The sequence below is a fragment of the Corylus avellana genome, chromosome ca1 (genome assembly GCF_901000735.1).
Source record: "Corylus avellana chromosome ca1, CavTom2PMs-1.0".
Lineage (NCBI taxonomy): Eukaryota > Viridiplantae > Streptophyta > Magnoliopsida > Fagales > Betulaceae > Corylus > Corylus avellana.
Window position 1 is genome coordinate 1,838,182 of NC_081541.1, and position 14,488 is coordinate 1,852,669.

Genomic DNA, 14,488 nt, shown 5'->3' on the forward strand with positions numbered 1-14,488 from the left:
AATTAACCAGATTCTTTGCTTAAAGATTATATTGTGTTCACGAATCAGGATATCGAGGGGCAAGTTTTTCGCCTTGAGGGGTTGCGTACGTAGTTGATCATGAGTCCCTGACGTGTCATGAAAAGTTTTTAGCCCTTTCCTTCTGTCATATGTGACATTATGAGATATGTGAGAGATCTGTTTGATCTACTTTCTTCCAATTACAACGGACAAAAGTCACTCAATCTAAACAAGTTCAATCCAAAACGAGGAAGACTAATATTCAGAAAAGATTTTAGCTTTTACATGCAAATCAGACCGCTCTAATTTTGATAGTTGCTGATTATCACACTTACTCTCGGTTCAGAGGCTGGACCTGACGTCTTAGTACTTCTTTTCAGATTAGAAATTGTTTGTTTTGATCATTTCTTTTATGCTTCATAAAGATATTTTTTTTAACGGTTTAGATTTAATTCCAAAAAATTTAGAAATAAATCTAGATCCTTAAAATGTTACCAATTTATTTTACCATATCTAAGCCAAATCCAATTTTTGGAATCTGGGTATCGTATATTTATTTATAAATTTAATGACTGTTGGATTAAATGACTGTTGAAGCAGCACCTTCATAAAGATTGTGGGGTCATGCAGTACGTCTGACACCTTCTCTGAAGTTGATATTCAGTTCTTATGTATGTTTTCATATCTGTTGTATATGTAGAGAATTTCTGAACCTGCGTTTTCGGTTGTTTAAGATTTAGTTTGGAACACTGAGATTGTCGTGGAAGTGACATTTCTTGAAATAGTTGATCATTCATTCTATTAATGTCAATATTAATGGGTATTGCAAAGATAAAAATAACAAATTCATATTGGCTGGATTTTGCTTTTAATGTCAATCTTGGTTCTTCTCTTAGGGAGTTCTAGATAAGAGAAGAAAAAGGAGAAGAAGAAGAAGAAGAAAAACTAGATTAATTGTCAGTGTTAGCTGAACTCGTCAATCCCTATATTACTTGATTTTGATAATGTACTTGTTTTGTGTTAGTTTATTATGCCTTATAATAAATCCAAAGATGCAACAACTCTCTGCATGCTATCTTCCTAGCACTTGCTATATGCTTACTATTTGCCCTCCAGCAATTGGACACTGTGCTTCAATGAATTTTGCTATCATGTTGCTCAAGTATCACAATTTTGTATCGAATCTATGATAGATTCAGAAGATTGAATCTCCACACAATTATAATGTTTAATTGGTTTTTCCTGGCCAGGGTACATTTATGTCGAGTAGATTTATGATAATATGGCATCAGCTATGGAATTTCATTAGTACGTTGAGCCCTAAGGACTGTATAACAATAAGACTACGGCTTACTAAGCTGCAAAGATGGCCTTGGCTTCTTCTGTACAAGTGGTTCTGGGATCACTTGCTTTCGCAATCTTCTGGGTATTGGCGGTCTTCCCAGCCTTTCCTTTTCTACCAATTGGGAGGACTGCTGGGTCCCTCCTGGGTGCTATGCTAATGGTTGTATTCCGAGTCTTAACTCCAGATCAAGCATATGCTGCAATTGATCTACCAATCCTTGGTCTTCTCTTTGGGACAATGGTTGTCGGTGTCTACCTAGGAAAAGCAGACATGTTCAAGTACTTGGAAAATCTTCTCTCATGGAAGAGTAAAGGAGCAAAGGACTTACTTTGTCGAATCTGCCTGATTTCAGCCATTTCAAGTGCCCTTTTTACTAATGATACCTCTTGTGTGGTATTAACTGAATTTGTCTTAAAAATTGCAAGGCAACATAATCTCCCGCCTCAACCTTTCCTTCTTGCCCTGGCCTCTAGTGCAAATATTGGGTCTTCAGCGACTCCAATTGGCAACCCTCAAAATTTGGTTATAGCTTTTCAGAGTAAGATATCTTTTAGGAGTTTTCTAAGTGGAATTCTCCCTGCAATGCTAGTGGGAGTGGTTGTTAATGCTCTAATTCTTCTATCCATGTATTGGAGGCTGTTATCAATTCAGAATGATGAAACAGATGCAGCTGTAGATGTTGTTGAAGAGGAGGATGTGGATTCTCATCGCTTTTCACCAGCCACGATGTCACATATCACATCCTTGAATTCTCAGAAGTGGTACTCTAGATTGGAAACTATAAATGTGCAAGGCTCTCCCAACGTGCATGGCAACATGGGTCATGTTGAGACCATCAGAAACCGGTTAAGTTCAAATGAGAATGAAATCCATAGGGTCCCTTGTGGCACGTTGGATTCGGCAAGGATGTTGTGGAAGTCGTGTGTTTACCTTATTACTATAGGAATGTTGATTGCTTTGCTCATGGGGCTGAATATGTCATGGACTACAATTACTGCTGCACTTGCTCTTGTGGTTCTTGATTTCAAGGATGCTAGGCCTTGCCTTGAAAAGGTATAATTTGCAAATTAACATGATGCTGCTCTTCTCCTTTTTCAATTAGTTTTCCCCTTTGTCTATCAATGGGACTTGAAAACTCTAAAGCATACCTTGTAGGAGATTATGAATTACATGGATGGCTTGTTGGAGAGTTTAAAATATCTTAAGTTGATTTCTCTTCTTTGCAAGGTCTCCTATTCGCTTTTGATTTTATTTTGCGGAATGTTTATCACAGTAGATGGCTTTAACAAAACTGGAATCCCAAGTACTCTATGGGACCTCATGGCGCCTTATGCACAGATTGATCATGCTAGAGGGATAGCAGTTCTTGCCATTGTCGTTCTTGTCCTGTCCAATTTGGCTTCAAACGTACCAACTGGTATGTTGGTGTATTTCTTCCATGTCTTTTTCTATTATATGTCATCATTATATTTCTTTTTTGGATTTATCATATATATAAAATTAGCTTCCTAAAGTAACACCTGGCTGTAAAGTCTATTTATGTAACTTTATGTTAGCAATTGCAAGAATGCCAAGAAATTGCTAGCAGTGCAGATTTGGAATGCATATGATCTGAACATTTTTTGGCATTTATGGTTTCTTAAGATTTCTGGATGCTATATATTTTGGTATGGTTTGGACTTTGAATACAGAATATGATCTCTTAGGCATGTCAAAGTATAACCAGTATGGGTTTTTTCTTGTTCTCAAGCTTTCTTTCTGCACTTGAGACAACTTGATATTAATTGTTCTCATGCATGGTCAAATCTTAATCAAGTTGAGATTGCACCATCGTATACTGAACAGTTCTTTAAGTTTGAGAAGTATCTTTAACTTCCCTTTGTACAAAAGTTGGCACCCTCCTGGGTCATTTTCTCAATAAACTGCATCCCTCACCAGAAGAATAAATTTGATTTTTTCCATCCACATATCTCTGTAATCTAAAGTTCCTTTCCATCTACATCTCTGAGAAGATTTGTTTTTTCTTTCATATAAAAATAATCTAGGCTGCATTTAGATGTGGTTTAAATTACTTAATTGATATGAATTTTTGAGCTTTGAGGATTTTGCTCCAACACATGAGGATGAGGGTCGCTTATATATAAATCATGCTTATACTGTGTAGTTTTATTGCTGGGAGGACGAGTGGCAGCATCGGCAGCTGCAATTTCTGCAGCTGATGAGAAGAAGGCATGGCTCATCTTAGCTTGGGTTAGCACGGTAGCAGGGAACCTCTCATTACTGGGATCAGCTGCCAACTTAATAGTGTGTGAAGAGGCTCGCAGAGCTCCACATCTTGGGTACACTTTATCTTTTTGGAGCCATCTCAAATTTGGACTCCCCTCGACCCTTATAATCACTGCTATTGGTTTGATACTCATAGATGATCATATATGTTGTGTTGGTTTGACAAAACTTTTTAGATGGTGTTTTTTGCGACATGGTTGTTATGTAATATAAAGATGAAAATAGTTTTGAGTATTTTGTGCTTTTAATTATTTGTTATTACTTTTATTTTTTATTTTTTTTGTTTTTGTTAAAGAGCAAAAGGCAATTTTCAGTTTTTAACGTTGTAACAACACATGATCTAGAAAAAAAGTGTATAACTATAATGTTCTCCAAAAACTGGCAGGATGGTTTTAGATAGATGTCCACAGAAGAGAAGTATAAGGTAAATTGTGCATCACTTGGCATGTTTAGTACATAGCCTCATAGACATGGAAGGAAGTGGCGTATGAGACGTCAACGTCATGGGTTTCTCATGTGCAGGCAATAAGTTGGGCCATTTCTCCAACTGACTAAACTAGTGACCCAATTCCTCCTTCAATAAAAGATTTGGTCTTGGACTTGTTGATTCATTGGATTTCCTTTTTCCATATCAATAGGAAACGGGCCTTGTTGACCTAGGCTCAGGTCAAGAGACAGAACCTGGATCAATAATTAAAAATAGACTGTTTTAAAAACTATAAAAATCTCCTGTAATTTTATTTATTTATTTTTAACATTTTCACAAGAGAGGGGATGGAGAATTCGAACTAGTAACTTCCACTTCATAAGGCATGGTCTCCAGTCAATTGAGCTACTCATTGGAGACAAAATCTCCAGTAATTTTGTTTTACAATACTTGAGCCAAATTTTCATCAAAATCAAAATATTTGACAACAATGCTTATTCTTTATTCATTTCATAAAAATATAGTATATTACTTTAACAAAACAATATCATTAATAGAATGAGAAATTTATTCAATCCAAATTTGATCAATGCTTTGTTTAAACTCTTTGAATGTCACCGTCCCAATCAGTTTCCATATCTGCAGCATGCAATTCTCTATAATCTCAGCATAAAGTCATCAATTATTTATAAAATAATAAGGATCCTCTCAATTTTATTTGAAATTGAGAGTATCTAGTTAATTAGTATATTTTAAAGGGGTAAAATTGTCTAAAAAATTAAAATGACAATTTTACTCTAAAAAATACTAACCGGATATTCTCCATTTCATTTGAAATGGAGAGGATCTTATTCCGACATTTGATACCCACGATTGGGGTGAAAATCGTGATGAAAACCCCATTAATTACGAGTTATTCCAACATTAAATTAGAGAGATTGTCCACAGTAAAATTGTTTGTGAAAATAAAAATAAATAAATAAATAAAAAGTTTTACTTCGAACTGAATTGAAAGAAATTGCTTCAATTTCAAACTAGATATGCCATATTTTTCACTTCCACCCTTCATCATTCTCCATGGCCTCTCAGCTTTCCGTTGCTTGCTTTCACGCGCCCTTCTGCCCCCATGTGCTCTTCTCATCCGCCAATCTGTCGCCCTTCCCCAAAGTTGCAGCTTATGTTGTAGGGCAATGTTGTTGTAGTTTCATTTGGGGTATTTATGTTATTTCCGTGTGATTGTATTGATTTTTTAGTTTTGTTGTTAATTGCTTTATGTGGATTTAAGTCTCACTGTATTTACTTGGTTAGCTAGATTTAGTTGAGGAGGTTTTTGCTCTCCGACCTTCGTTAGTCTCGTCTTTGTTGATGTAGGAGTTTGTAAAAGGTTAAGGAAACTTTTGAGGTTTGTGCCCCATTTTGTGTCGTTTAATGGCGCATCTCTAGTACATTGCTAACTATCTTAACTGGCGGGAATTTCATAGGGTCGTAAAATTTATTTCTCACATTTCCTTTTTTTTTTCTTGGTTTTGTTTAACTTGGATGTTGTTGGGTTACCGGTAAAAATAATAAAAATTTGATTAATTGGCTGAATTTAAAAATTGTCCATTATATATATATAAATAACTTAAGAAAAGAAATCAAACTCAAGAATGTGGTGTCCCTCCAAATTCACAAATAATAAGGTTTAACTCCAACACAAGCTAGAGATATTTGGAGTTACTTAATTTTTAAAATAGGCGGAATAGAATTTTTGGTTTTGGTACGCAGCCAAATCTGGTACTCTGTCACTTGAGAATACTGAAGGCCAGGGTTAGTTGGTAGTCAGTGAAAGCGTATCAAATCTAAAGGAAAAATGAAAGGAAAAAAAGAATCTAACTCTAAAGAAAAAATTGTTTTTACTGAAAGTAGTAATATATATAAACAAGAAATAGTACTGTACATAAATACTTGTAATAAACTTGTAATTATTTCAATTATAATTGTTATTACTTATTTTTTAATTAATTAGTAATATTAAAAATCAACGCTCAGACAAAGACACCATGCCTTTGCTCAGACATATGCATACTCTCTCTCTCTCTCTCTACGCGATCTCTTTCTTTAAGCTTTCAATTCAAAAAATTCCTTTCACATCCCTGCCTGTGATTTTTCCCGTTTCAGATTTCTAGGGTTTTGCTCTCTAACTACCTAATTGCTCAACTATTCAAGGAATTTGTTTCACTCAGATTTGTTTAAAACTATCAGTTGGGTTTAGTAGAGCTCCACAGCTTCGAGTATTTATGGTAAGTCTATTTTTCTTCTTTCTATTACCAAATTTTAGTAATTTTTTTTTTTTCTGATAGTTTAGTTAGTTAATTTAGTTGGGTTTCCTGTTCTTTACTTCTATTTTCTTGAATATAATGCTAGATCTGTGTTATAAGCTAATGTCTCAGAGCAATTTCTTATTGCAATTCTTTGTTCGGATTCGGAGAACATTGGGGTATGAAATAAAGAAAAATGAGGGAAAGGAGAAGATGAATTCGTAAGAAAGGATGAGATATTATTGCAAGTTAGGTTGCACTCATTTATTGAAGAGTGATTAGACATAAAAGACAAAAAAATATTACATAAGCTCTTACTACGCGCACCTTCCTTTTTTTTTTTTTTTTGATAGGGTAACTTCCGCTTTATGAAGTATAGTGATTTCCATGCAATTGAATTACTACCAGAAGACATTTACACACACCTTTTAACTCTTTACTTCTAAATTAGGGTTATTTTGTATACCTATATTTGAAATTAAACTCCAGACTCCTGCAACACGGCCCTACCACACAGATAAGGTAAGTCAAGATCGACTTTGCCGTGGGGTGTAGCCTCAAAAAGAATATTTAGTTTTGTCCAAAAGAATATGATAAAGTTAGCCACCAAATTTCAAAGCCTTAATCACTTGAGATGAGGGTTTCGTGATTGTGAAAACAATCCGAACCATAAAAAATCAAAAAAAAAATAATAATAATAAAAATAATACAAAAAAATAAAAAATAAAAGACTTAAGAAATTACAACAAATAGAAACAAAAAAAATTAAACCAAAATCTAATAATTGGCGTTAGCGCAATATGCTTACATCCACACACTAAAGTCCAATAAGCTATATTTAACCTTTTTTTTAAAATGATTTGATTATACATACTTCATTATATAGAGGCCTAATGAGAAGAGCTAACTAGCTAAGCAATGTGAGATAAAACCCGGCCACTTATATGATTATATCAAAACAAAGGAAGAGAGACTTCATGTAGTTTAACAGAGCCAACCCTTTGAAATTATTTTATAATAATATTGTACTTGATATGGATTGATCTCACAAGTTGATTACTTAATATTGTTATAAAGATAAAAAGTAGTGCCATTTTGGTCGAGGGCATTACGCATTTTGTCCTCCATCTGTTCTATGACTTCAGCAACAATGACGTCAATTAGTAATTAGCAAATTACATATCTCAATTAGTCAATTACCTTTAACTCCATTGCCATAGATATGAGTACTCGTAGAAATCTCTATTGTGATTAGTCTCATGTAGTGGACTTTTTTATACTAACGGGCCTTAAGCCTAAGCTCCAGGCATGAGGGGCCCAATATTTAGGTTGCTAAGTCCAATGAGATATTCATATCTCAACAAAGGGTAAAGATAAACAGCACGCTGCGTGCAAAAATTTTTTTTTAAAAAAAATTTTGCACTGTCCACGCACGACGCGTGCTCCCAATCAATGCTCCTCAACAAATAACAATACTCAATGTTGGGTTTAGATTCAGGTAAAATGTAAAATCAATTTATTTGATATATAATTAGCTCAATGTAATATCAAAATAAATTAAAAGGCTTTTAAGGTATGTTAAAAAAATAATTTAATTTCTTCAACCAAATTTTTTATACTAGTTTAACAGATTTTGATAACGTGATATATTAAAGCAAATAAAATTGTGACACATGTTCTATTTAAGTAAGTTTAACACTAACAAATTAAATTTGTTAAATTAGTGGACAAAATCTGATTGTGAAAATTAAATTGTTTATTTAGTAGACCTCAAAAATCTTTGAATTTATTTACCAATGGGGCACCACTTTGGCGTGCAAAACAAGCTAAGGAAAAGATCACTGGAGTGATGTCAGCAGGAGCCGAGTCAACAGAGATATATATATATATATATATATATATTGGCTAATTTATGTACCTCATGCATTTTCAAGAGTGTTTTTTTGGGTGGGATCTTTTCAAGAGGTTTTTTGGTAAGACCTTTTCAAGATTTTTTTGGATGATGACGTTTCTTGCCACGTCAGCGGGAGCCGAGTCAACATATATATATGTTGGCTAATTTATGTATGTCATGCATTTTCAAGAGTTTTTTTGGTAAGACCTTTTCAAGATTTTTTTGGATGATGATGTTTTTTGCCACGTCAGCGGGAGTCGAGTCAATATATATAGGCTAATTTATGTACGTCATGCATTTTCAAGAGTGTTTTTTGGGTGAGACATTTTCAAAATTTTTTGGATGATGACGTTTCTTGCCACGTGGCACGTAATAAGCACATAATCACATAGGAGTTATATAATGAGAAGGAATTAAGCTGTGAAGTCGTGGCCAGAGTCTATCCACACATGTAATAGCTGGCTACCATCCAACGAGATCGTAGGCGTGCATTGGCCGCCTCATGTTGGGAATCTTGAATTTTCCTGCCCATTTTGATCAAGCAGACCCTTGGCAGTCTATCCACACATGTAATAGCTGGCTACCATCCAACGAGATCGTAGGCGTGCATTAGCCGCCTCATGTTGGGAATCTTGAATTTTCCTGCCCATTTTGATCAAGCAGACCCTTGGCAGTTAGTACAAGACCGGAGTGAATATCACTTACTTTTCTTATATTATTTCTTAATTATTTTATTTTGTCTTTCTCTATTCTCATAATTATTTTATTTTTTTGGTTGCAAAATTCATGAAAAGAAGTATGCAGCGACTATCGCTAAGTTTATTCATTATTAACAGGTTATCATGCTACATGGTGATAGCAACGTAATGGTGCATAAATCATGGTCATTATGCATAGGTCAATCATTGTTATGAGTATTTAAATTCAAGAAAGATTAGAAATAAGTGATCAAATAAGTTTAGAGCATAACAAGACACTTTAGGGATGTTGATATGTTGGTATTTTTGATAAATATTTGGTATGGTGCTCCCATACTTTTGCTGCATATGTACTTGGTGATCAATCCATTTGTCGGTATGAATATGACGATAAATATACTGATCGAGAGATTTATGACCGGGCTATACTCACTATGTGCGAGTGAGAGATGTTAAATGGAGAGATGCTCACGATGGGTGCGCCTCTCCCACATGTTTTTAACGTATGACTTTAAGCTAGATGTTGAGTTTTTAAAACTTATAAGTGTTCTTACATGAGACTTTAGCCCAAAAAAAAAAAAGAAAGAGGCGCTTGAAGAATCTCGTGGAACAACTCCAAAAATAATCCGATTATAGTGCAAGTACTCGGATGTGCATTTTGATTTCTCTAACATATATAATAATAGTGTCTTCTTACAAGTATGCGAGACTTGATGAATAACAATTTCAAAAAATGACTTAAAAATGATTTGAATCTCTAACGTTTTTCATGTGTTTATGAATATAAAATCCCCTTAACATTATCCTTGCCCTTCACCCCCACTATTTTTTAACTATTTTTTTTAACTATTTTTTTTTTAACTATTTTTACTTTTCTTATATTATTTCTTAATTATTTTTTTACTTTGGCACCTCAAAAAAAATTGTTATACAATCTGCAGGACCCTCAAGTTAAATTCTTATTTCTGTCCCTATGCCACCCCCAGACAATCTAAGTTTAATGGTTAAGAATGAAAGTTATGTCTATGAATGCAAGAGATGCTATGTCCTATGGACACAAATTCCTTTATGATGCCCACAAAGTTGACACTCTCCTACAACTCAATGTATAGTTCGTTCTATTTTTGTATGGTTAATAGTTCTAGTACTGAGATGAACCTTTTTAATCCCCTCACCCCCTCTCTTTTCCACTCATCCCTTTACCTTTTTTCTTTTTCTTTTTCTCTCTATAGCTTGCTACAGTACATGGTTCAAGTTTTTCTCCCGTATATAGAATATTGTACCAAGATCAATTATTGTTTTAAGGAAGACACTGCCACAAGTATAACTTCAATTGTTAGTTGTGCAAGCTATTACATGGGAGGATTAAGGCACGAACTAGCAAAAAATGTTCGGCCTTCTCTATGGGGAAAAGGCATTAAAAGTTTCCTTCTTAAGTTTAGACTTGGTAATTTGTATTATTTCTATTTTTTGAAAGGTTAATAAGAGTTCAAAATTTTCTACATATACTAAATTTTGTATAGAAGTCTTGTAGATTCAAAAATTTCTGAAATTTGACAACATATTTTATTAAATAGTAATTTTGATAGTTAAAAGTTTTTAATATACTACGATATTAGTTATGAGAAGGTTAATTGTATATATTAGTATTAATGATTAAATTCATCAGTTTTTTTTTTTTTTTTTGTAATTTGATAAACCAAACTTGTGCAATAGACATACATCCAAATGGCAACTGAGAGGGCAGCTAAGGAGGATGAGATTAGATGCAAAATGGAGCCTATCAAATCAAAAATAGAGTCCTGGGTGACTATAAACAAGCTTCCTTGCAATATGAAAGAGCGGATCATCAAATGCATACAGTTCAGATTGGAAGAAATTAAAGATTTTGATATAGAGAAACCGATCCTTCAATATCTTTCCAAAGATCTTATAACAGAGATTAAGTGCCATCTTTGTTTACCCCTGCTAAAAAAATTGAGTCTTTTTTTTGTTTCCTTTTAAACAAAATATATAGTCGTTCAATTGAAAACTATATATAATCATTTTTCTTGGGAAGAATGATTATATATGATTTTATTTTAAATGAATTGAATTGAAATTTAAGGTGCAGTTGGTCATGATCCAAGAACCCAATTTTAGCATTGATGTTGAAGACTGTTGACATGCATTCTTTTCTTCGAAGAGAGTAAACTAATGTCGATGATAAAAGTAACCTAAGAAGCTTCCTTCACGTGATTATTTCCTAATTGAAATTACCCTTTCTCATTTATCCTTTTTTGTTTCTGCTAGGTGCCACAGCTTGAAGGAAAAAGTGGCCAACATTTGCAGTTGATCTGCGACTATCTCAAGCCAGTGCACTACAAGCAGCACAGCTACATTGTCAGGGAGGGAGAATCACTTGATGCGATGCTCTTCATAACGCAAGGCATCATATGGAACTTCACCACAATTAATGGTGAGAGAAGGAATAAGTGTATTGAGGAAGGTAATTTCAATGGAGAAGAACTTCTAGAATGGGGGTTGGATTCCCCCGCCTTACCTGACCTATCTGAACTCCCAATATCTCTCAAAACTGCGAAAACGCATACAAAAGTTGAAGCCTTCGCTCTAATGGCCAACGACTTGAGGACTATAGTTTGCAAAAGCAGTTTCTGCTGTACAAGCTGCAGCTTTCCTGCGCTAATGACCAACCAGGAAGATATTTGATGATGGAAGAGATAGAAGAGATATTCAAACTCGCATTGATAAACGATTAGAGATTAGTAACAGCTCCTTCTTTCTTTTACTGATTTGTATATATATATATGCTGTATTATTATATTTATTCTTTAGTTCTAGTTGTATTCGGTATGGCTGCACAAATACTTGAAGTTATCTTTGAATAGTTTTACTGCCTAACTATAAATGAAATAGAGCACAACAGGAGTATTCATATATTCTGGCCAAATCAATTCCACAACACTTTCCTTCATGGTATCAAAACCATAAAGATTCGCACCCAAAATTTCTTTTTCTTTCCTGCATTTTATTCTGAAATCGTTGAATCTAGTACCATTGGTGCTGCTTCACATCTTTTTTTGATGAATGAGTGAATTTATAAAAGCACACCAGTGAACAAACACCCCAGCAGTGAACTTATACAACAAAAATACACTCAGCACAAAAACAGAGCCCCACTCAACTCACAAAATAGTAAAACTCAATCTGATAACAATTATCTGGTGTGTGTGTCAATTTTGTAAAATTTTACAATAAAGAGATAATTCTTTTATTCAATAATGAATATTGTCATGTACATGGATATATATAAACAGAGTGTGTACAAAGTAGCCGTTGGTTTTCTAGAGAATTTCCTTGTACAGCTTGATATGTCTTTCCTTATTTTCACCCATGCTTTGATTGTATTTCCTTAAGTCTTGGTGTATGATATTTCTCTGATTGATTGGGCGTGTCTGATGGGATATTACCTTCTTGATGCAGCACCATATCTTCATGAGCTGTAGAGGAGTGAGTCACGGCTGATTGGTTAACAGCCCCCCTAAAACTGATGGGGGGAAGACACACCATCAGTTTTCCTTTGAGAAAGTTGAAGCGAAGAGAGGATAAACCTTTGGTAAAAATATCCGCGACTTGATCAACGGTGGAGATAAATTTCAACTGAACATCTTTATTGGCTACTTTCTCACGGATAAAATGAACATCGACCTCAATGTGTTTCGTACGAGCGTGGAAGACCGGATTAAAGGCCAAAGCAAGCGCTCCAATATTATCACACCAGACTATGGGGCGAGACAAGAGGGGGAGGTGTAAGTCTTGGAACAGCATACGAAGCCAATAGAGTTCAGCCACTGTCATTGCCAAAGCCCGATATTCAGCTTCGGTGCTACTGCGAGAGACAGTAGGTTGCTTTTTGGCAGCCCAAGAAACAAGACAGGGACCTAAGAAAACACCATAGCCCGTCGTGGAGCGGCGATCATCCGGGTCACCAGCCCAGTCTGAATCGCTGTAGGCATGAAGGTCAAGAGAACCACGTGTAAAGTAGAGGCCATGGTCCACCGTGCCTTTGAGGTAGCGAAGGACACGTTTAGCCGAAGTCCAGTGAGCTATAGTGGGAGCATGAAGGTGTTGGCAAGCTGGTTTACCGAGTAGGCAATTTCAGGTCGTGTGAGGGTGCAATATTGCAAGGCACCCACGACACTGCGATATTCACTAACCTCGGTGAGAGGTTCCCCAGACAAAGAAGATAACTTGCTGCCTGATACACATGGAGCAGCATATGGTTTTGCACCAACCATACGTGCACGATGGAGGACATCCAATATATATTTGCTTTGGCGAAGGTGAAGACCGTGAGCTGTCCGGGTTACCTGAATACCAAGAAAATATCCAAGTGGGCCAAGATCCTTCAATGCAAATTCTTCTTGAAGGCGTTTGATGAGGGAGGCCAGCAGGTTGCTATGTGTTCCTGTCAAGATAATATCGTCAACATAAACAAGTAAGAACAAATGAACACCATGTTTATGATAAATAAATAAAGAAGTATCCATAGAGGAGGCCGTGAAGTCCAGTTCAAGGAGACACTGAGACAGCCGATGAAACCAGGCCCTTGGTGCCTGTTTGAGACCATATAAGGACTTGTGCAGCCGGCAAACATGGTGGGGAAGCATGGGATCAACAAAGCCTTGGGGCTGCTCCATATAGACTTCTTCAAGGAGTTTGCCGTGTAAGAAGGCGTTGGAAACATCTAGTTGACGGAGGGGCCAGCCAAAGTGAACGGCAAGTGCGAGGAGGACACGGACAGTAGCTGGTTTGATTACGGGGCTGAACGTCTCTGAAAAATCAACTCCAGAAATTTGATCAAAGCCTTTTGCGACCAAGCGGGCTTTATACCGATCAATACTGCCATCGGCACGTTGCTTCAACTTGTAGACCCATTTGTTACGAATGACATTCTTATGGGCAGGCCGTGGAACTAAACTCCACGTATGGTTGGCTAACAATGCATCAACTTCATGACCCATGGCTTGGCGCCATTGAGCTGAGGTAACGGCTTGGGAGTAACATGTGGGTTCAGGAACAAGGACACTATTAAGGGCTTGTAGAGGATGTTTGGTTGTGTAAAAAAGTTTGAAATTGGGGAATTCTTTGGGTTTGAGAGAACCCGTTTGAGCACGGGTGAGCATACAGGTAGGAGGGTGTGGAGGAGAAGTGGGAGTGGAAAGCTGAGGTGGGACCAAATCAGGAGACGTTGTGGAAGAGACGGGAGAAGCAAGCAAGCTGGGCGTGGCTTGCGTTGAGTTTGGAGTACCTGAAAGAGGAGGAGAATTGAGTGCCGAAATTTCTGGAGATGAGATAAGGCGTGAATTGGGGGATTGGATGAGGGGAATATCCAGATTTTCAGGGATATTGATAGGTGTAGGAGCTTCATGGATATTGACAGGTGTAGGATTTAAATCAAGGGATGTGTGGTTTGGAGAGATCACAGGTGCATTAATTAAGGGAGAGGTGGATGTGGCTGGAATGGACAGCAAAGAG

General features: G+C 36.1%; 1 protein-coding gene across 1 annotated transcript; it reads left to right on the plus strand.

Moving 5' to 3' along the window:
* The first annotated feature begins 1,231 nt into the window (after window positions 1–1,231).
* Window positions 1,232–11,659, plus strand: LOC132166607 (silicon efflux transporter LSI2-like). The gene is made up of 4 exons (XM_059577456.1): window positions 1,232–2,398; window positions 2,573–2,762; window positions 3,510–3,835; window positions 11,243–11,659. The coding sequence occupies exons 1-4, from the start codon at window positions 1,367–1,369 to the stop codon at window positions 11,657–11,659; spliced, it is 1,965 nt and encodes a 654-aa protein (XP_059433439.1). The 5' UTR covers window positions 1,232–1,366.
* Window positions 11,660–14,488: the final 2,829 nt, after the last annotated feature.

What these genes read in the sequence shown, in the direction of transcription:
- LOC132166607 (XM_059577456.1), top strand. Translation starts at nt 1,367, where the DNA reads ATGGCCTTGGCTTCTTCTGTACAAGTGGTTCTGGGATCACTTGCTTTC. An exon ending in CTAGGCCTTGCCTTGAAAAG is followed by an intron (nt 2,399 to 2,572) that starts GTATAATTTGCA and finishes CTTCTTTGCAAG; the next exon opens with GTCTCCTATTCGCTTTTGAT. An exon ending in GGCTTCAAACGTACCAACTG is followed by an intron (nt 2,763 to 3,509) that starts GTATGTTGGTGT and finishes TATACTGTGTAG; the next exon opens with TTTTATTGCTGGGAGGACGA.